This window comes from Bactrocera oleae, chromosome 6 (genome assembly GCF_042242935.1).
Source record: "Bactrocera oleae isolate idBacOlea1 chromosome 6, idBacOlea1, whole genome shotgun sequence".
NCBI lineage: Eukaryota > Metazoa > Arthropoda > Insecta > Diptera > Tephritidae > Bactrocera > Bactrocera oleae.
Window position 1 is genome coordinate 46852552 of NC_091540.1, and position 23192 is coordinate 46875743.

General features: G+C 35.6%; 1 protein-coding gene across 7 annotated transcripts; it reads right to left on the bottom strand.

The window, feature by feature from the left end:
- Positions 1 to 962: 962 nt before the first annotated feature.
- On the bottom strand, positions 963 to 21540 carry melt (ventricular zone expressed PH domain-containing protein melted). Of its 7 annotated transcripts, none has more exons than XM_070112281.1 (15): positions 21360 to 21540; positions 9512 to 9912; positions 9152 to 9403; positions 8408 to 8582; positions 8183 to 8346; positions 7911 to 8120; positions 7676 to 7839; positions 7245 to 7609; positions 6563 to 7189; positions 4941 to 5053; positions 4608 to 4860; positions 3938 to 4089; positions 2214 to 2342; positions 1799 to 2080; positions 963 to 1732 (listed from the first exon to the last, which is right to left on the bottom strand). In XM_070112281.1, exons 2-15 carry the CDS (start codon positions 9614 to 9616, stop codon positions 1475 to 1477), a joined length of 3249 nt encoding a protein of 1082 aa, XP_069968382.1. In that variant the 5' UTR covers positions 9617 to 9912; positions 21360 to 21540; the 3' UTR covers positions 963 to 1474. The 7 variants fall into 7 exon arrangements, with proteins under 7 accessions (XP_069968382.1, XP_014091701.2, XP_069968379.1 ...); XM_014236226.3 differs by having other exon boundaries at positions 3938 to 4107; XM_070112278.1 differs by having other exon boundaries at positions 3938 to 4107; positions 21221 to 21531.
- Between the last annotated feature and the right edge of the window lie 1652 nt (positions 21541 to 23192).

Below are 23192 nucleotides of genomic sequence, written 5' to 3' on the forward strand. Positions count from 1 at the left end.
ATACCATTTGACTTTGCGAGAGTATAAAATGTTCGGTTACATCCGAACTTAGCCCTTCCTTACTTGTTTAATATGAAGTTTTGCCAACACTTGAAGATATTTCCCCGGATTTGATCCTTGAAAGTTGCAAGAGTATGAAATGTTCGGTTTCTTTATATTTATAATTACTATTGTTCAAACACTGTTTGGTTTTGGTTTTTTCGTGACCTTTGCTTATGAGGGCAAAATGGTGATGAGATCAATAATATGGAGTGTGGAATATTTAATGTTGTTATACCCTGAACAGGGTATATTAAGTTTGCCACGAAGTTTATAACTTCCAGAAGGATACGTCGGATTAGTATGACGAGCTAAGTCGATTTAGCGATGTCCGTCTGTATATACGCATACCAACTCATCCCTTAGTTTTTGTGCCATCGATCTGGTTTTTGCATACGTCCTTTTCTCCATAAGAAGCTGCTCATTTGGCGGAACCGCCGATATCGGACATAGCTGTCATACAAACTGAACGATTGGAATCAAGTGCTTGTATGGAAAACTTTTTCATTTGACGAGATGTCTTCAAGAAATTTGGCATGGGTTACTGTCCATGGCAACGATCAAGTCTCCGAAGAAACTGTTCAGATCGACTCACTATAGTATATAGCTGCCATACAAATATTTGAGATTTTATAAAAAAATTAATTTTATTAAATGTAAAATTAGAGTGTTGTTAATTTTTTATACTTAAAACTTAAACTTCTTTTTGTTGAAAAGTTGGATCAAATCCTAGGATAAAAAAAAATAATACTTTGTATGAAAGCCCTTAGTAGACTATGGAAAATCTTCGGCACATATCCGATAAAAGAGACCAATAATTCCAGTATTCATTAGCAATATGACTAAAGACTTCCTGCTCTCCAAGCTGTAGATTACACCCACTGGGAGGAAAAGTTCAGTCCAGCAATTAGAAGAGGCGTATGTTATTTAGATATGTATTAACATAGCATTTATTATGTATAAAAAATATTGTATATTAACATTTATTCGATTAATTATTTTATAATAAATATTTTAGTTACTTAATATATTATCTAAAACAAACAAGAACGTTTTAGGTAGTTGCCATATAATTATTCAAAAATTAAGTACACATACAGAGTTCATACGTATATATATATAGTATGTACATATTTGTATGTCAAGTTGCCGGTTAAAAATTAAATTTGTAATTTATATTATGATATTTATTGGAGACAAATTACGTACGTGTCTATGTACGTATATGTATGTGTGTTACACATTTGTGGTCCTTAAATTCTTTTTGAGCGTCTTTTTTCTTTCAATGAAGTTTTGTATTATTTGTTACAACTTATTTTAAATATATATGTATATATATAGATATATGTATATATATGTCTTTTGAAGCTTATTTTTGTATTTAAGTAAGAAAAATCTCTATAAATTAATATATATATTATGAATATATGTTTTACTAAAACGATGGCTTGCTACTGCCCATGCCACGTGCGGGCAGACTATTTGTTTTCGCAGTGGGATTATCACGGGCTTGCGAATGCGCCACCACAATGCTTAGGCATTGCACCCATTCTTCGGCATTTTTGCCGTCCTTGGGTTTGAGTATTAATGTCTGATCGGCGGTGAAAATTTCGAATGCTTTAGGTATGTTGCGAGCGCCGCGCGATACCTTCACAGAGCGTATTTGATTTACGTCAATGCTTTCGCCACCACTCTGTAGGGATTAGGGTTTAGGGAAAAGTTAGAAAAAATAAACTTAAATGAAGTCAATATAGCTTACCGATCCTTTACATGATAAATGTGCCCCAGAGAGCGTAAAATATCTTGTGCGCCAACGGCGAAATAAACGCCATTTGCCTTTCTTCTCTTTCAGCTGACCCTCGATCATTGGCTGGTTGCTACCGTTGAGAAAGCCAACGGCTTTGTCGGGATGATTACACAGCAGACAGCCCCACTGGTATTCCAATTCATTGCAATTTGGGTTAGAGGTGTCTGTTTTGGATACTTCGAATACATCCAAGAAGCCAGAGTGGCGTAATTCGTTAACGAGAATCTCACGATCCTTCGGGAACAAAAGTTAACAAGAGGAGGAAATAATAACAAATCAAAGAAACATATTAATGTAATAAACAAAGAAATATTTAAATTATTAATTATATATTTAACATATATAAGTAGTAAAGGTAAATACAAACCTTTGAATTGGGAAACTGGCTGGTGACCAATTCGGTGAAACTGCGGTTCTCGCACTTGAGTATTTGCCAAATGTTCTTCAAATTGCTGATACCTGGTTCACGAGTACTGAGAACGGTTTTCTCTTTCACCTAGTTGAGAGCAAGTAAGTAAAATATTTTAAATATATTTAATATTTCTTTCTGAATTTCAATAAGATTTCTTATATTTTGACCGATAGATGAGGTATAAAGTCAACCAGAAGTTCGGGCTAAGGAAGGTATTGATCTGATTTGACTCATTTTTGGCACAAGGGCATGTTATCATCTTAAAATTATTCTCCCCGAATTTGCAGACTAGAACTCATAGATTCACCGATATGTTCGGCCATATGCATCAGCCATATGCACTGGGGTACTCATATATTTCTCATAGGTTTCTAGATCCTTGGGAAGTTATAGTCCGATTTTGACAGTCCTGGGCAGACTGAGGGCATTATTTTTGCTAAGTTTTATTCTGTAATCTTCATTGATGTTTGACTGGTATACTTGTAAAGTGAAAGATTGGATGGAATATAATTGTTTGCTGTATGGAGTAGCCGTGGTTTTGTCACTCGATTTCATCCACTTTTATAATGTATGATAGGAATATCTGCATATCCTCAATTGTCAAATTTGGTTGGGATTGGTCAAGTAATAAGTATAATCAAATACACAAAAAGGCAAACTAGATATCTACAATACATATACCTAATTCTGTTTTTACACCGTTTTGATTTGGCAAACAATTTTTTATTCCATATAGCACGATTCAAAGTTTTTGGGCTTCAATTTTGGGTTTCCCTTTTTTGGCACACGCATTTGGTGGGAATGGTTTTGATGACTTGGTATTTGATGACATTAATGAACTGCTGGTTGATCAAGTGCTTAGCGAAGATGAAATATTGCATTTTTCCTCAGAGAACGCTGACTCTATAAATAACAGTGACAGTGAAGAGCCTGTTAAACTGATTACAAATTTAATTCCAGAAGGGCTTGCAAATAAATTAGAATACCATTTCGCAAACAGAATTGTGCACTTTCAAATGAACACCCAAGAATAACTGAGGTGCAAGGCTAGGATTAACTATCTCTGTATGGTAGGCCTATGCTTACATCTTTAAGTAAATAAAAGGGCCGTAAAAATGGCATCAACGGTTGGACGTTCTTTGGCTTTATCCTTATGAAGCGAAGAAACTTTAAACGCCATTAACAGAGTAGGGGGATGTTCGGGTCTCAATCACTGCGGCAGTATAGCAAGGCATCATATTCGACGCAAATATGTTGCAGTATAAGTATCAGCTGAGTATCGGCAGAAAAACAACAGTGCCGCAATATTGCTGCAGGTATTTGCTTGCTCGAACATTGCCTAGTACTTAATAAATTCGTCTACTACCTTTCAGTGAATGTGTTCTAAAAGTTAAATAATCTAAAAAGGAGTTTTTTCCTAAACAAGGAGTTTTTCCTGATATGATAGCAACGAGCTTTTCGCATGCCCACTAAAAACCTTGCGAATTGATTGAAAAAGTCTATACTATTGTAAAAGAGCGAGAGTCTCAGATGATTACAAGTATTTACTTGCACTGAATGAAACTAGTTGTCATGTCATTTCAATATATGTTAATTACAATTTAGAGCACTGAGCAATAACATTAAAAAAATTATCCCATAAATGGTTTGTTAAGTCAACATTTAAATTATTTACTTACGTAATGTCGCACTTGAAAATCCAAAAACATCAAATGTATCCAGGTTTTGGGGTTGCGCGTGCGCATTGTAAAGCAGGTCTTCGAGTACATACAGTGCGGGCCGCGTATCTGACAGGCGAAGTGTAGTTTGGCCACCTTTTTGGTGCGACGCTCTGCAAATTCATTCGAAACTTTTTGACGTAAGTACCAGACGTAGGGGAAAGTAGAAGTATACAGCGATAGTTCGAAGGTAGACGACGACCGACGAGTAGACATACATACATACATACATATATTTATATAAGTACATATGTAGGATAGACATAACAGCAGTGTAACGAGAACGAGACGAGAATGAGATGATAAAATTTGAATTAATTTTTTCAAAACGTAAAGAATTAGTAGGCATTGAGTAGTAAAATGAGGAAACAAGTGGGTCAAAGTTGACGAAAACACAATTAATTTAACGAATAGTTGTAATAGTATGGCAAATTATGTTGTTGTTATTTGTTACTGAGGCAACATCGAGACACAGAGCCACTAGGAGGTAACTTCTAAAGACAGCTTTTGGTTTCTTTTTAAACTTCCGCTCTGTGTTTTGATGTAATTTCTCTGAAGCTAGATTTTCACTTCGCTAATATGTTTGTATGTTTCTATGTTTGTGTTTATGAATAAATTGTCGCACGCTCACCTTCAATGCTGCAACGCGTTGGCGGCGGTAACGACTGTGATACATCGTCCATGTACGATTTTATTGAACCGAAATGTTTTTCGCAAAATTGTTGCACTGGATCGCGCATGATCTGATAGGGTTCAAATGTGCTCATACGTTGATCCAAAATACAGCTATTATTTGCATTGAGTAGTGTACGACTGGTGTTGTTGTTGTTTCGGCGTGGTGTCATATTGGTTGTGGGGCCGGAGACGATCACTTCATGTGTACTCTGCGCAAAATAAGTGGAGTTAGTTTGTTAGTAGCATGTGTTACTCATACGCCATGTCGTACTAGATTTCGAGAGCTTACATTTCCATTTACGGGTAATTTCATCACAGACTTCTGATTACCATTGTTCTGTTGAGGCAGTGCTGGCGATGCGTGATGTACTGAAACCGGATTCTGTGGTATGGAAATTGAACCTGTAAAGCAGATATTTTATTGTGATAAATAATAAATTATTATAATGCGGTTTGACTCAATGATTGGTCTGAAAAATATTCTGTATCCTAGCAAATGCTAATGAACGAGATAAGGAAGATATCACTTTATGGTTGGTTTGTTATTAATTGTTGGGTTGTTTTTTTCGACTTGTATTTTTCAATGAGGCAATACTTTTTTCGGTGTTCATCTTTTGGACAGCTGTTACTTCATTTATACTCAGTTTAGTTCGTTTCGCGAGACACATCGCGCTGTGCGTCCAATATTCGGTTGACATAATCGCTTGGAAGAGTCCGTTTTTCGGCCAACCATGGATCGATTTCGCATCATGTTTACTTTAGTGCATAATGCGTATCCACAGAGACACCGTACAGTGCGCACCGAAGACGCTATTGCTGCTGTGGATCATATTATCGAAGAACACCCGAATAAGTTCTTTCGCCATCGCACACAACAATTGGAGCCTACAAAATCCAACTCGTGCTAGAATTAAAGCCGAACGATCATCAAGCTCGCACTTTCGGTGAATGGGCCCAAAACGAGGTGACCCACGAAACCCGATTCACAAAAAAATGTTGTTCAGCGAAAAATCTCAGTTTTAGTTGTTGGTTTGGTAGTGGCCACGATCAATCACTTTTTCGTGTCTGAATTGGAGGATATCGATGTGGACGAGCTTTGGTGTCAACAAGACTGGACTACATGTCATACAACCAACAAAACAATCAACTTATTGAAGGAAACTTTTGGTAAGGCATTATCTCGTGGCGTGGCCTCCAAGATCGTGTGATTTAATACCCCGGATGGTCAAAATTAGGTCTCTCGGCTGGAATTTTTTCGTGGCAACTGAACAGTCACTTGCCCGAATTTTCGATATGCAACTTCAGTGTACTTATGGCTAAACTAGATTTGTTTCAAAATGCCTAATTGTTTTTTTTGTGATATGGTAATATGGAGAATGGATACTGAGCCTAACTTAAGAAGTTTGTATAATTTATGTTGATACTTTATTGCATAAGGCTACTAGATTATAGTTGTCTCCATACTTGCCCTCTACCATATTGTCTAGGATATCTCTACTATAATAGGATATTTTATTGCGTATGGCTATTGATCTCGGTTACTATAAAACGCAGATAACAACCATGTTTTTTATTTGTAAGAAGTAACTCTGTGCAACAATTCGTAGTAGGAGAAAAGAGACATTCTTTAAAATTAAAAATCGTTGGGTTTAGTAGGTTTGTGTTAATTTGTACGTTCGTCCATACGTTTACGTTTAATGTTTCAGTTAACGATTAATATAATAAATTAAAGGATATTATTTACTAACTATCAACTTCTACAAATTTAGCTTGAGCGATATTCTGACCTTGAGATTTTGGTATACTGTAACAAGAGATAGAATACTAAACAAAAAATTACGATTGGCTACTCAGTTGCTTTGAACAGTAGTCGTTGCCATGCATTATGCAAATTTGACATTTTTCACTCACCAATTGACTGATTTAATGCATCAGTACTATATTTTAGCAACGCAGTGCTTGAGTTGAGTAATGTAGTAGGGCCCTGTGAGTGGGGTCTGACTTTCGTGGGAGACGTCGTCACTGTGACACCACCAGATGTCACCTGAGTCGAGGGAATACCCCATTTGTTGTGACCAGTAATAATAACATTGTTGCTCAGCGGTGGCACAGGTGTCACATATCCTGGGCTGCTAGGGCTGGTTGGAGTTTTGGGCAACGCACCAGCGCCTACAGTAGTTGTGCTGGCGCCGGTTGGTGTTTGTACGACTACATTGCCGCTAGATTGCGAATTATTTGCATTGTTAGAACTTGAACCACCATTTTGGTTAATATGCTGTGATGAACTGAGTCGCGTCATACTTTTGTGCAGCCCACCCACCGATCCGCCCGCGACATTGAGTCGCGTCATGCTGCGATGCGTATTGCCTGTTGGATGCAGACGACCAGTGCTGCGCGAGTCTCCGAGCTTGACGCGACGCGTATAGCCGGTATGTGGCGGAGTAGGCGGCACAAGCGGCGGCGCACCTGTCACGGCTGCGTTGTGACTCTGATGTATAACCGTTGTGTTTGCGTTCACGGCAGTTGGTTGTGCTGTTGCTAAAATAAGGAGATTTTCAAGTCAAAGTACGATTTGGACTTTGCTGTAACTTACAAATTTTTAACTGGGCGCTTAGTAACGCCTTGCGACTGCCATCTTTTGGACTGCTGGGGCTACTGCGACTCTTATTTTTGCTTTTGTGCATGCGGCCTGTGGTGGCAGTGGTTGCGGCCACCGAGACGGTTGTTGGGCTGGTAACTGAATCGGCAGTGATTGGTATCGATGTGGCTGAGGTGTGTGGCACATTATTATGATTGGCCGTTGCTGCTGTATTGAGCATTGTGGCCACCACTGCTGCAGCTGCAGTGGGTGTAGGCGGCGGGGGCTCTGTCGGGCTATTTAAATTCACAATTGTCACGCCACCTGAAGTCTTATTGCTAACATCCATATTAATGTCAGAGGTGGAGAGTTGCTGTTGACTATTTAAATATGTTATGTATATTTCGTTTGAACGTCTTTATTTCATTTATATTGGTTGAGCTCACCTTAGTGCGTTCTTTTGACGTACACAAGCGAGCACCTTATCGGTGAACAATATGGGAAATGATGAGCAAAGCTTGGTGGCCTCCTGCAGTAAATTCGTTTGTGATGTGCGATCTGCATGTGGCAAGTGTTCTAGAACAAAATCAAGTGCATACTGTGCGTGCTCCTTTAAGTATGAATAAAGAAGCAAATCGTTAACTTTTACAATATTTGGGGTATTTTCTTCATATTTCTCACCTTATTCGTGCGTCCGGCCGAAGCGAGTATTTGAGCTGCCAAGGAAACCGTATTCGGATTGGTTTTGCAGGCAGCTTTGATTTTTTCGCAGTGTTCAACTATCAAAAGTGGGCGCTGCTCGGAAATTTTCAGTAAAATCTGCATTGTTATTGTGGCAGTTTCGTTGTCGTACAACAATTCGCATAGACGTGGCACACAGTTTTCAAGTACCTAATTATAATTAATTATGTATTGCAATTTTCCAATGAATCATGGTGTTCTCTTTCACTCACCGCTGGTGTCTTTTGCGCAATAAGCAAATATAATTGTAAAACAGCTAGTTTTTCTTGTGAGTCACATTGTGGCAGCAGCGCGACTAGTACTGGTGCGTGAGGCGACACTTCATCCGGCGAAACTTCGTAAATTTGTGAAAGCACGCGCAATAAGCCGAAATTACCTGTGAACATTATATATATGGTTTTGTACAGTGTATTCATTAGGTGCATGATATAACTTACCAGCCATAATGGAGTCCATAATTGAGGTTACATGTGGGCTTAGCAAGTAGGCATAATCGATGGCTGCCAAGGAGAGATAGCTTGCCAAGTTTCGGGACAATTCACGGTTGCCTTTCGGCAGAAACTGCACTGCGACAGGCAGAGATATTTTCATCAGCTCCTTTTTGTCATAGTTCTGCATGTAGGTGGGGAGATAAATTAATAAAATAAGGTTACTGTTATTAAATATATTTCTAAGTTAAGCTCAAATGTTATTAAAAACTATATTACGACGTAAGATTTATTTAACATAACATTTCCATTAGTGAATGACATCGAAACGAAAGAAGAATCCGTATTGTAAGACAATTGACATCGAGATCGTGGGAACGTTGTTAGACAATAACTTTATTAAATCATATATTTTTGGCTCCAATGTCTGTACAAAATTGTTCTCATATGGGGATTACAGTAACAGATTCGATACGACCTCTTAATATGTGTACCTAATCTCCAAAAGACAAGTCTGTATATTAAACAGGTTGGATAATTGGTTCGGGAGAATTAGAATGATCGCAAGGAAGAAATGGCTAGACTTTATTCTACTTTGAAGCAAAAGTGCTACAAAAGTGTTAACAAAAAGTCGTTGATCGCTTTAATCCTTGTTACAACTCGTCGGAATCTAAAGTCGAATTTTGCCAAAACACAAAATGTTCTTTACTTTTCAAAAAACAACTGCCGGTTTAAAGAGGTTTTTTAACTTACCAAAAATATACTCGAAATAATATCAGCGGCAATTTTTGCATGTGGTGGATCCTCTTTAGCCGTTCCAGCCGGCTGGAGGTTCCACAACAAGCATGTCTTTAATAAATCAACCAAAGCGGCACAATAACGTTCTGCAGTCTTTGTCTCACGTATGCAAGAGAGCACTCGAGTAACGCAAATCTCCACCACCGACTGATCATTATTATTTTTGAGGTAGTCCGGATGTGAAATGATCGGACTGATGTCGGAGAGCTTTTTTTTTTTTGGAAATTAAAAGATAATTATTCGATTTTTATAAGGTTCTTCTAAAAACCATACATCAGTATGTTGCTTAATACATTCATATTCTTAGTAGCTTACCACTTCGCTGATGTCGTTGACGATTTCCGAATCTGGTACCGAAAAAAGATCGCCAGCACGGGATAGATCACGTTTAGAGAGTACTTTCGTGAAGAGCTCGTGCATTTTTCTGTTGTATTGTTTTTGTGTTTTTTTCTTTTGAGTCTGCGTATTTAGAAATTGTCTTTTTCGCTTTTTAAATGATCACACTGGTTGTGAAAATGGTAATGGTTTGCTCTCATGTGCGCAAGCATAAACACGCGTGTACACACAACTTATAAAGAGTCCTATTTATGTGCATGTGTATGAATGTAAGTAAATGTATGTTGGCCTTAGTCAGTTCAGTCTATACATTCTTAGGCAGCAATCACCGAAACGGCGACGAGCACATCTAGTACTCTTTAATCGCCTCTGCGACGGGACTGCAATGGGAAAAAAGAATAATACAATTAACACAAAAATTACTTACACAGATATTTTTAATGTCCACAGACGAATTTTAAATAGATTTCATCCGAAAATAGTTTTTCAATGAGTTTCTTGCATTCGCGCACAATCTCGATATTGCGAATGCTTGCGTGTTCTTTTTCCTCAAAGGCGTGTGAAATTTGCGTGAAATCTATACCACCAATTCACTGACTTGAAGCGTTTATAGTTATTTGTGTCATTACTTTTCTCTGAGTTCAAAAAGTCCACAATTTCACGGTTCCTCTGCAGCCCAACTGCAATGGCAGAATGTGCCGTTAGAACAATATGTAAACCATCTAACTTCTTTTCCACTATTTGCAAGTTCACATTAGCTTTGCAGGTGTAAGGTATAATGTAACTAGCCGCCAACATCCGCACTAACCTGCCCGGCACACTTTTGGCGCATACCTCAATTAATTAGGTTCGAAATAGGTACTCATGAATGAGCATATTCGCTGGATGTTTTCCCTCAACTACACAGTTTTTGTTATTACTTTTATTTATTTTCTATTCTCCACGTTGTTGTTATTTGTAGCACTTGCAATTTTTTTTCGCTGAGGTAATGAAATTTTTGTGTAAAGAATGCTTTCTGCAACTAGTATTGGGGGTTCCCCACGGCTGGTACATGTTAAAAAGTTAATTGAATCAAACAAAAAATTATATTTGATTTGGCGTTTCGCTTGGTCTAGTGATAGTTTAGATAAGTTGCAGTGAACTTACAGCCTCATAACGTCTTTTTACTGTCGGCAGGGCAAGCGAGGAAGTTGGACAAATCGCTTTTATGTTAGGTAAGAATAAGTAATATATATTAACTCTTCATTTCAATAGTAGTGCATTTCCGATGCTCTAAAATCGAAGTTGTTTTTTTATAAAATACTTGCGCGTTTCACAGTGAAAGCGACTTTAACATAAGTTTTACTACTCGCCCAGGAAAGATTAGAACCGTATAATCATTAAATGTTAATTTGAATGAAAATATTGTGTCTAAAGTGTTAAAATTCTCCCAGTCCATGCATATCGATTCAGCTATCCCATTATGCCAATAATGAGCTATATAATATCGATCTAAATGTGTAAGGTCCTATTCGAAGGTATAATAAGTGCTCTCTTGTAGTATTGAATCATATGTGATGGGTTTGAATGCTCTAGTTCCCAAGAAAATAGTTTAAAGAGGCACAGTTTATATTTTTTCTGCTTCCGATAGAATGGAAGCGAGTTGACAAGGATATTTATTTGTCGTTAGTGTATAATGCAACATTGCTATATTAGAATTGGGAAGATATTTCTGATACGCTTGATCCGAAACAACTTTTCGTATAAGGCAACTCTGTTAAGATTATTTTTTTTTAACAACATACCACTATACTCATCAAATCCATAAAGTTCCGATGCAGCAAAGGTACAAGTAATGAGGCCGTTGTATTTCTAGTAATAGCACCCCTACTAAAAGGCTTTAAGGTGTTAACCAGTTAAAGAAAATTGGAATACATTCAAATATTTTTCCCAGTGTTTACAATTTGCTTTAGATTTGCAAAATACCTTGAGGGATTAACACATAGTGGAAGTGGATTTAAATGCCTTCCTTTTGTTAGTGTATACTGAGTTACATAAATGAGGTGACTGTGACAATGAGAAATATTGTGCATACATAAATTGTTTGGGCGTTTACTGAAAGTACATACATATATGTAAATTAGAAAATAATTAAGAGGAGTTCAGATAACATACATTCGGATATTTTAAAGAAATTCACTCTGCTAAAATTATATTATAAGATAAACTCAGTCAAATATTTGATTAGTGTTGGTTCCAAAAGCAGACCAATACGATGACTTTTGGTTTTTGCATTAGCTTTTCTTTTATTATTTCTGCATAAGTACTCAATCATTAGTTAGTTAGTATGGAAAACGTTGGAGCTCCAAAGATTCACTCCATCGATTGCACCAGTTATTTATCTGATTCTTTTATATACCCACATACTTTTGTTTGCAACCGCAGACGTCGAGTTCTGAGGTTAGAGCTTTACGCCGCTTATAAACACTATTAAGGAGAGAGACATGCATATGGTTTGATCTCTCTTTCTATATTTCTGTGTCTTTTAAAAAGTTAGCCATTATTAGCGACTTTCAAAGAGGTTGTGATGATTTATTTAATACAGGTCAGCACCAATGATACGCTTTTCTTAAAAAGCGCGGATTTATAGCGCAGCTGTCGCGTTTTGTAAAATTATAAAAATCTTTTAATTGATGAAAAATCTAATGTGAGACTTATAGGTCCAAGAATAAAAAGAAATAAAAAATGAATCTGAAATTTATTATGGATCACCTAATGTAATTAAAAATCTGCTTATTACACGAAAAGTGGCATATGTTCATAAAAAGACCCGTAAATTGGATTTGCATGTGTGTTAGTGCAAATAAAATTATATAATATTGACGATATCAGTGCCGGAGTCGTTGTATGAACTCGGCGATTAACGCTACATGAACAAAACGCATTCAATTTATTAGTCGACGTAATACGATACAAAGGAGTTAAACATGAAATATGCATATATATCTACATACATACAAGCTTCATATTAAGTGGCTTTTTACGTCTGCAGTCTTATAATGCGAACGTACACATACATAAACATATGTAGTGAATAAAAATCGAACAGCCATGGATTCGTGTTGAAGAAATAACCGGATCGATTGAGAGTCAGTCAGGTTGGTAATCGGTCAGGCGGGAAAACCAGCTTCGAAACCAGACGCGGAGACGCAACAATGCTTCCTGGTTGGTGGCATGCCAGTCGGACGTCTTGTTGCACATTTGTTGCGTATAAGTTTATGTGCAACACACATGTATACCCTTGTTGCAGGTAATAAATAGCTGTTTTTTTTTGCTGCTGATCACGTTTGCGAAAAAGGGAGGCAAGCAACAGCTGTACAGAAATATATTATTATATAAACGGCGATTTCAGTTATAAATTTATAGCTCACACAGAGTTGTAATTGCAAAATAATAACTGCTTTTTAGCTTTATATTTTCGGCTTGGATAACATTTAAAAATAATACTTAGTGCTTAGAAATGTCACTCCAGGAAATCGCAAAACATGGACTGTTAATTATTATTTTCTTAAAAATACTTATGTCTGTTATGCAAAGGGGGTCGCTAGTTCTTTGGTTTGTTAGCCCTCAAGATGTCGTGCAACGCTGTCAAAATCTTGAAGTTACGTTAAATTTTTTATAGAACGCTGATAACATAAAAAATGTTTTTTTATTATTATCACTCTAAAGTATTAATTTATTTTTAAAATTAGTAATATTAACATGCTGTCGTCGAGAAGGTGTTATGTGAATAATCCAAATATATTTTGCTAGATTTGTGGTGAAAAAGTTTAAAACCCCTATAACACATTCAGTGCAGAAAACATACGTTAATTGGTTTAATATAGAGATGAATTCTCTGAATAAATAGTGGGTTTCAAACATTGTACGCAAGTTGTGTAGTGAACTTTAAGACAGTGGACCGACGGTAAACCTAATAATTTAATGTGTAGTGTGCCGATAATTTGGACAGAACCGAAACATCACATTGATTTCTCTTATTTTGTTATGACATATTTACCGTCTGCTAAAAAACCTCGACTGTGCATATAAGATGATGTAGCATCTCCTATGAGTCAAAGTCTTTTAGATCTATCAGATGGTCGGAGTATTTTACTGTGTCAACAGGGCCTTCACTGTTTTCCATAAAGTTTAAAGTGAATTGGTTAGAGTTCTTGACCTTTCAAAAGAACGATCTGAGCATCTAGACTCAAAGAGAGAAATAATATGGTGATTTGTTAAAAGAATGTCCTCAATTTTTGAACTCAGGCATTTAAATAGTTTCTCGTAATAGCATGGTGGCTTTTTAATTAAAATGAGTTTCTCAAACAAAATGTCATAAATCCGCCTTTAGTTAATAGAAATAAGATTGTTTTACCTTCACTGCGCAACAAATTGGGAATTATGAAGCAATATGTTAAGACATTAAATAAAACTGGTCCGAGTTTTGTATACCGTTCAAGAAACTTTCCCGTTTTGACCCTTGTGAAATCTCGAAAACTACACTTACCATTAAAAAATGAAGTAGTAAGTCTTTATCTGGGTACCGAGAGTACTTGAAATTAGTTTTAGCGGCATCAAAACCATTGTAGAGCTGTTCTAGTGCGTCTTCCATTTATATTATAGTAACGAAGGGAAATGCTGGCATCTTTGAATGTTGGCTATAATACAAATAGCATTACACTCCAAATAACAATTGTGGAGAGGTTCTCAACATTAAAGTGTCAAGAATTTCATAATTTCAAGCATTTTAAATTTTTAGACTATAATAATAATTTTATGTACTATAAAATATTTGAGAGAATCCCGTTTTTATCGACTTATTTATAAAATAAAAAAAATCCAAGTTACAACACGAAGTTCTCAGAAATCTTCCACATTGTGTATCATTTTGTACACGGAATAATATATATAAGTGAATTAACTCAGAAAAATATCAACAATATCATCAAATTTCAGCATAAACTTATTTCTATAACAATCTTATATATTTAGTTTAAATATAATAAACAACATATATTGAGCATGGTTTCAAAAATTACTGATTTTATCAAGATTAACATGTCATATTTGAAAAGATATTACACCCTAACTTCTCCAAAGATTTAGAAGCATCGTATAGTTGTTTTTTTTTTACTATTAGTTCAACAAATATAGTGAGTGATCGCGGAAATCTCTTGATAACTTTGTTGTTGCTTTTACAAGTAAATTTTTTTTGACAAGAGAGCAACGCACAAAGCTAGAGAGTAGTGAAATGGTGACCGAAGACAGCTTTTATTGGTTACGTTGGAAAGATCGTAATGTGTCTATCAAATGAATCCATATAATTTATACTTAATCAGATCAACTTTTCAAATTTCTAGTGACGTAAGTTTTGAAGAAATTCAAAAAGCATTACATTTTATGATGAAAAAGTACTGCTGATAGCAAAAAAATAGTTAAATGAGTGTTATCCAGCCAGAGGAAAGGGTAAACCAACCATTCATATGTGCTAAAGAACGTCGAGAGCGTCATCGCTGGAAAGAAAGATACGTCTATTTTAAGGAAAAAGGCCAATAATGCTACAGATTATTAGATAGAAATATTTTCCTTAGCGAATATAATTGCCACACGTAACGTCATAAACAAATCAAACTGTCATAGTGATTGTAAATAAAGCCTCTTCTCCTTCCATGACGTCATGAACATATGCATTTTTATGTCAAAAGGTTTTCAAAAAATCGAAAAAGCTTCTACTCAATTTGATATTTATGTAAATGGTGAAAAATGTATTTGATTTACTTTAAAATACACTATCAGTTTGGTAAACTCTTACATCTTCACACACATTTTCTGCTTTAATAAGAATATTCATACATACTCATTATAGGTTTCAATAGAAGAATTCTTTTCTGGTGACATCTTATGAATAAGGCTTGCATTACGCATATGTACTAAACTTTAAAGCTTAGAAATGGATTCTTTCCCATGGCGAGGTGAGTTAATTTACAAACTACTTTAAATAAAAAATAATCAGAAACTCAATTTAGAGATAAGTATGTTTTAATTAACTTTGCTTTACACGCAACGAATCGGTGGGAACACATTCAGTATTTAAATTTAACGCTGCATTAAAAGAAGATGAATGGGTTTGTGAATAAATGGCCTTGAAACCAATACCGGCATTGGTTGGAACGGATGGCAGAGGGTAATTTATGAGTATAAGAATAAAATAAAAACAATAATAAATAAAATTACCCCCGAAAAACAGCAGCGCCGGTAAAAAAGAGCAACCAAACTGAAAAAAATAAAGTAAAAATTCGCTCTTAATGAGTAGAATACGAAAATATGGCAATGACAATAAATGCAAAGCTGAATATTGCAACGGAGCGGTTATGAATTTGCCACTCCACACATATGTACGTATATAAATTTATATTTCGATTTATTCTCTTATGTACGCATAGGTATACAGGTTGATTCCAGACAAAACGGTAGGTAAATATGAGACATATACTTTTATAGGTTCAGTAAAAAATCAAAATAATACAAGAAATAAACAACAATGATTAATTTTATCGAGAACAAATTTTAAAAGAAAAGAGTTACTAGAGTTGTAAAAGAATATCTCATTTGGATAGTTACGCTCAGCAGTAAGGCAGTTGTGAGAGATTCTACTTGTAATGTCTGGTATATTCAAGAATTGTGTTGTATATAAATACATACGTATAAATGTATGTAGATATATAAAAATTATAGTTCACTCTTTTGGGAATGAAGCCAGTAGGAAAATTTATGTGTTTTGAAGTGATCTTTTATATGGAAATTTAAGCACTATAGAAAAATGATTATAATTAAGATTTTCGTAAATATTTCACTTTTGTAAGGTCTCTTTTAAGTCTCCAACAATAATCGGCTAGCCTTCCTGCGCTCCATTTCCCTTAATAGAGCTTCTCCATTAAGGAAATGTTCAGATGCTCGACTTCCTCTCGACTTGTTCGTCACTAACAGCACTCAAATTTACCGGAAAGCTTTATATGATATCACAAGTTCATTTATTAAATTTTTTTAATTTTCGGTTTTATGGTTTAGACTACGTTCACCGAGTTTTTCTTCAAAGCTCTTACCTCTATCAGTTGCAAACGCAATAAGAATGAGTCTCTGCACCGATTTATGACAATGAACAAAACGTGGATATATCACTGCATATGTAAGTATCTAGGCAAGAAAACAAAACTGTCGTCGGGCAGCGTTTTGTGTCAGTAATTCTTTTGGATTCACTTAAAAAGGTAAATTTAAAAAACGAATGAACAACCAAACTCATCGTATTCGTCAGGTTTGGCATAGCCTAGGTGGGATTAAATAACAAAGAATAAATCCATATTTTTATTCAAAGAATGGTATAACATTGTAAATTTTACCCATTGTTACATATCCCTTAATTTTTTCAAAAGCCTGTCCATTATATTCTATTAAATTTAGACTTAAAACTTGGAATTTAATTCAGGAAATTTATATTTATTGTTATTAAATAAAATTCATTTCGAATTTTTAGATAAATCAGTCAAATATACTTGGATCATTTACTATCGACACCGTTTATAGTAAAAGATTCAATTGAAATTTCATGCAGGGTTGGCACATAGTTCAAACACATCTCACCAATACTAAGACAACATTCGGCAGTTATTAATATACAGTGGCAATGCAGACACCTGCGGGAATTTGCTTACCTGTCACCTCATGTATTGTGTATGTGTGTGTGAGCGAGTGGGATGACAGAACCGTTTAAAGCAAGAAGTTGAGAGTATACAATATACCATACATATGTAAATATGTACGTATATACATATAAATATGGTCGTATATATGCTTATAAGGTGAAGAAAACATTGGTTGAATCAACAAATTGGTATAACTTCGATGGTAGTAATTAGTAAAAGTACAATTATTTTAGTTATGTGAAAATGCCAGAGTGTGAAGTGGCTAATTAGACAAATTTATATAGGGATATTGAAATTATATACTTTTTGCACAACAAAAATTAGATTTTATAATATTTTAGTTTTTTAAACCGCTTTTTTAAACTAAATTTTGTGTTTTACAAGCATTGAATGTTGCATTTGAGGTGATTTGCATTACAAAATATATTGCACAATAATATTGTACATTGTGCCCGTGTGCGTTTGTTTGTGTTTGACAATGCAACAGTGCATAACGGTAATTGTTACTTACCACATATGCGAGCACCACCAGCACATAGGCTACTGCTTACATGCTGGCGACTGAAGCGTGTTGGTGATTGCCACAAAAAGGCTAACAGCTGTTTGGGCCGTCAAACGCTCTGTGCGATCAGTGAACTAGTGGTCAGAGCAGCAACGCTGGATAGTATACGAGTAAGTGCTGTGAGGGAAACGCTGATTTGTAGCGGTTAGGGAGGTTAGCAGTTGGTCGCTGGTTAGTTGGTTGAGATGGTGATTGAATGGAACGAGTTAAGATTTGATGCGTTGGATTGTGCTCTGCGGACCGGTTGGCTGGCTTTTGACGGACACTACAGTGGCGCGCTAATATGGCAAGTGTTTGTAAGTTGTATAAATATGTGCGTTCACTCGTATTCTCGAACGGTGGTAATAAGCGCATATGCGCAAGTGCTCTACTTGTATTTTTTGTTTTTCTGTTTTTGGTAGCTAAATAGTTGTTTTTAGTTTAGCTGGAGTTTATGGTTGCACTGTACATGCACCGTGTCGATAAAATTGCTTAAGGATATAGGCGCATATGTGCATATGGGTGTGCTTATTTGAAACTATGTAGCGATCGCTATAAACTGGAATGCATGTAAGACTTTAAATACATGTACTTTTAGGTTGTATATACATATATGCACATATACAGCTGCGAGCAATGAAATAGTAGAGGGTCTTTTTCAATTGTTAAAAGTTTTGACGCTGTTGGCATTGTGCATTTGTTGCATTTTGTTCACACATGCAGTATACGGTTTCTTACGTAAGTCTTTATTTTAATGTCAATTAAGTGGGGCAATACAATAGTAGTGGCTAGAAAAAGTAATCTTAAATGATCTTTGAAAGATATTTGCAAAGTTCTGTCTATACCTATACTTGGTACTTGGTAGTGTGGCCTTTATTTGTAGTCACAACTATATAGTGTCTGTTTATAGAGTCCACAGGTGTTGCGCACATGTTTGGAGATATAGATCGCTATGGACCCTTAACTGCGTACAAAAGCTCGTTGTTGTTTTTGGGCTTAGCTTTCCAAACACATTTGTTTATATAAACCAAATGGTTTTTAATGAGATTGAGATGAGGAGATCGGACTGGCCAATCCACAATCTCAATTCCATTAACTCGAAACCACTCCTGTGCCAGCCTGCTGGTGTGTTTTGGGTCAAATTTAAGACGTTATGCTATGTGATTTTTTATAACGTTTTTATTCACCTTTTCACCTATATGTTTGTATGTTTGTAACTTTTTTTCTGTGCAAGCGATAATTTGAGTATATATTGAGATCTTGATGAAACTTGCTACATATGTTCCTTTGCACCCAAGGGAGGCCCGCCATAACTAAGCACAAAATTATTATATCGAACTGTAATTTGGTACAGGGAAAACAGCAACAAGGCTGAGATTCTTTTTAAAATGGGTGTAGCCCCGCCCCCTAAATGGTTGAATAAACATACCTTCCAAACCGCTAAAGCTAACTCAACCAAACTCGCTGGGAGGAAGTCTTTTTAGCTAAAAGGTAAAGCTCTAACTGGGATGGTTTGTGCTATATTTTTCGTATATCGAGCACCTCACACTTTTCCCACAATAATACAAGTATTTTTCGGTTAATATTTCTGTCAGTTTATGTAAGGAATTATTTTTCACCGTTAAATTTGAAGTGGTTTAAAAGCGTGTTTTTTAGTTTTTTTAAACTATATTTATTTTAATAAAGGAACGTTACGAGGGCTTCGAGCATACAAATTATGATCTCGTAACCTCCTTCTCACAGCATGATCACCGCCCGCTGAATTTAATTCTTCGCGTACTCTACAGCAGACATTGTTGGAGGAGTTTTGGCATACCTGACAATATTTCGTTCGGCAACTTCTGGAAGAATCCGACTGCGACTTATGTTTTCTTGTTGTTTTTTATCAAGTCAAATTTTATGTAACGAATGCCCTCTACTATTTTATTGGTCGCAGCTGTATATATGTAGACATATATTTATATATTATACATACATGTATGTATGTATGTATGTATATAAAATTGTGTTCGTGAATTTGGTCGATCGACAATTAACTATAAACAATAATTTTTTTTGCATATTTTTGCTTTGAAAATTTCACGTTTTATAGCAAAATCTGATATGAGTTATCAAGCCATGCATACACCACTATGTACATATATAAATATACTCATGCATACACATGTACATACACACATATGCACATATATTCACACATGTGTATTTAAAACTCAACACATGTAACATACATATGTACACTAGGAAGCGGCGATTTATATCTTGAGCATGACGACTTTGTTGTAGCTGTTGTGCGCGGTTGATGACGACGATAAATTTTGTTTTATTTACTACTGCCATTTCTGCAGGTAAACTTGCACACGTATTTATATACATTCATATATGCAAGTTTGCTTCAATATTTGCACATTTCTATTAAAAAAGACATTTTAATTTAAAATTAATTTTGTATATGTTTATTAATATATATTTATTTTTTATATTTTTGTATATTTATTAATATTTATTTATTAATATACACATTTATTTTATATTTAGTTAATATTTATTTATAACTGTTTTCACATATTTGTCATATTCTACTTTATCACTCGCTTTTGTTTTCGTGAATTTCGCCATAACAATGCATAATTTTCTGATCAGCGCATATTTTCTAGCTCGAATTTCAGTTCGTAAACAAATTTTTTATTTTAGCCAAAAACACTCACAGTGCATCTGAATGCACGAGAAACAGACACACAAACACAGGCACACAACCAAAGCAACGATAACTGCAGTTGCACTTCATTCGTTTTGCTGCAGCGACAACTTTGACATTTGCGCTGATATTGCGAATTTTTGTTATTATTTGTGTAACAAATCAGCAGCAAGATATTCGTGAATAAATGGAGCTACTAAAAAACAACAACACATGTCTTTTTTAAATTGCACAAAAAGTGTCGTTTCTTGGGCGATATTCAGCTTATGAAACAACAACAAAGGATAAAGGCTATAAGTTATAATAAGGAAATAATCAAAATATGCTCGTAGTTATTCTTTTGCAATTTTTTCACGGCACCACCCAGTCCGGTTAGCGCTGTTGTACCAGTTTTATATTGTAGTTGTATATTTTTTACACCTTTTCTGTGTTTTACTTTCTGGTTTAGTACCTAGTGCCATAAAATTTAATGCCTTCACTCACTCAGTCACTCACGTATTTTTTCTTTGTCACTTTATTGTGTCAGCATGCTCTGAAGTGTGTTTTTTATTTAAACTTTCCTCTTCTTTAATTTTTGCAACTCTTGTGGTGTATTTTTTCATTTGCTACGCATTTATCTGCGGACTTTGATTATGGTGGCCAAAATACTTAAAAACAGGAACAAACCAGCCATCGACGGCGCTGGTAACGCATCAGCAATACAAACAAGTTCATTATTCTTCTCTTACTTGTTGTTTTGCGTTTTGTTTCACTTCACTTTTGTTGTTTTATTCCACCTTTGTCTGCTGGCTGGTTCTGGCCCGGCGGCGACAACTTATTTATTGCTCACTCACTCACACATTTGTTTGGTCACTAACAACCACTTACTTGTGTTTTCACTGCCTGCCAGTTGTTTGCAGACGTCCGCTTATCGCCCGACGATCGAACAAACGCGAATAAGCCAAATTGTAGACTGATTTGAAGCGTCGCATCGTAAATGGCAGAAACCGCTCAGCGCTGATCGCACCTCACTAACTTGTTCATTTGTTGTCGTCGGCACTCTGCTCAACCACCACTGCCTCGACAATTGACAAGTACTCAGCGCCGAGCAAGCAGTGGCCTCTTATAGTAGTATGCATTCGAATATGTAGAGGTGGGAGCAGATGAATAGAGATCAGGGCCAAACGTTTGCTACCAGTTTGTTTTGTACCTCTCACTTCTAAACCCATTTATATGCATACATATGGATATTCTCAAAAGATCTCCCTGCCGGACTTTTTTTTCATATACTTGCTTCAAAACCCGGATATACCAGTCAGATGAATCTACTATCTTGATATTATAAAGCAAAATTAGTTTAGTATAGATAGTTGAAGCAGTATATTTGAATACTACAAAAATTAGCCCAGCTGTAGTTGGCCGACTGCTTAGCATTTAAAATATACTCTAATGAAAGTAATATTTCCAAGAGTTTTTGTACTTTAAATATATTCTAGGCAGTCTATTACTATCTTAAACGAAATCCAAATATCCTACATAATCTGTGTTAAAACGTTGATCGAACTTATGAAATAAAGAAAACCGGAAGGAATTTTTATACTTAATGGAAATGACCACAGTTGAGTACTTTTCTAATACCTACATATTATACTCGTACATACCTATGTGAAACATATATTATATAACAGCTTCAAGAGAGTAAAAAAAGTCGTAAAAATCTACGAATTATTTTCTTTTTGAGACTATACTAAAAATCTAGTCTAGTCTAGGCTAAATCTATTGGTTATACTTCACCCTCGAAACGGTTTCAATGAAGTTTCATTTTTTTGTGATGGACTTTTCAATACGCTGGAACTTTCCATCGAGGGTTTGTATGATCATATACGAAAAGATGTGACAAAAAGCTGGTATCTGATAAGTAAACGCAACATTCACTCACCAGCGATCTCTCCCGCTCTCATTGAATGAAAGAGCATATTGCCGCTCAGTTCCTTCACATATTCTTGTGTTATTACCAATAACCGCCGGTGGCAATTGGATATATCATTCATTATACCTGTTATCTCTTAGTACCAACAAACACAGACATTCCCTGTATATGAGTATACCCTCATTCATTTGTGAGTGCACTGCACCTACATTCAACTCATGCTGACCGTCTGCTATTCATTCATGAAAACTGTGCAATATCTATATGTTTATAGAAAGTGGTAAACATTTTGTGTACGTTGAATTATGCCGGCTGTTCGTTTAATTGTCGTCTCTTAGTGTTGAACTTTTTAGTTTCGAGCAAAATGTGTTGACCAGCGAGCGATAGTACTGCATGCAATTCTTGATTTTTCGAATCAACTGTTGATTTGCTTAGCAACATTTGTTGAGAAACCAACAGTTGATGAGTTTTGAAAGCACTGAATTAATACGAATAACTTATTAAAAATACATTTATGTACTCGTATGAATTATTGTAGTCGGTTTAGTAATTGCAACACAATAACGACTGAATTTCCGCCCTGTATGGCAGAATAGTTATTACAATATATTAAAGTATCGGGAAGATTCCCTTAATGTAATAAAGATTAACACAAATTGATGTAAAAATGCCAGTAATTGTGAAATCAGTCTACTTCTCAATTCCTTTGTTAGAGGATGCAAGCCAACATTTAATTAATAGGTATACTGTTGTATTAATGCATCCAAGCCCAAATAAATGTTAAACGAATT

What these genes read in the sequence shown, in the direction of transcription:
- melt (XM_014236226.3), bottom strand. Translation starts at nt 9,616, where the DNA reads ATGCACGAGCTCTTCACGAAAGTACTCTCTAAACGTGATCTATCCCGT. An exon ending in TATGGACTCCATTATGGCTG is followed by an intron (nt 8,347 to 8,407) that starts GTAAGTTATATC and finishes TAATGTTCACAG; the next exon opens with GTAATTTCGGCTTATTGCGC. An exon ending in ATTTATCATGTAAAGGATCG is followed by an intron (nt 1,733 to 1,798) that starts GTAAGCTATATT and finishes TAATCCCTACAG; the next exon opens with AGTGGTGGCGAAAGCATTGA.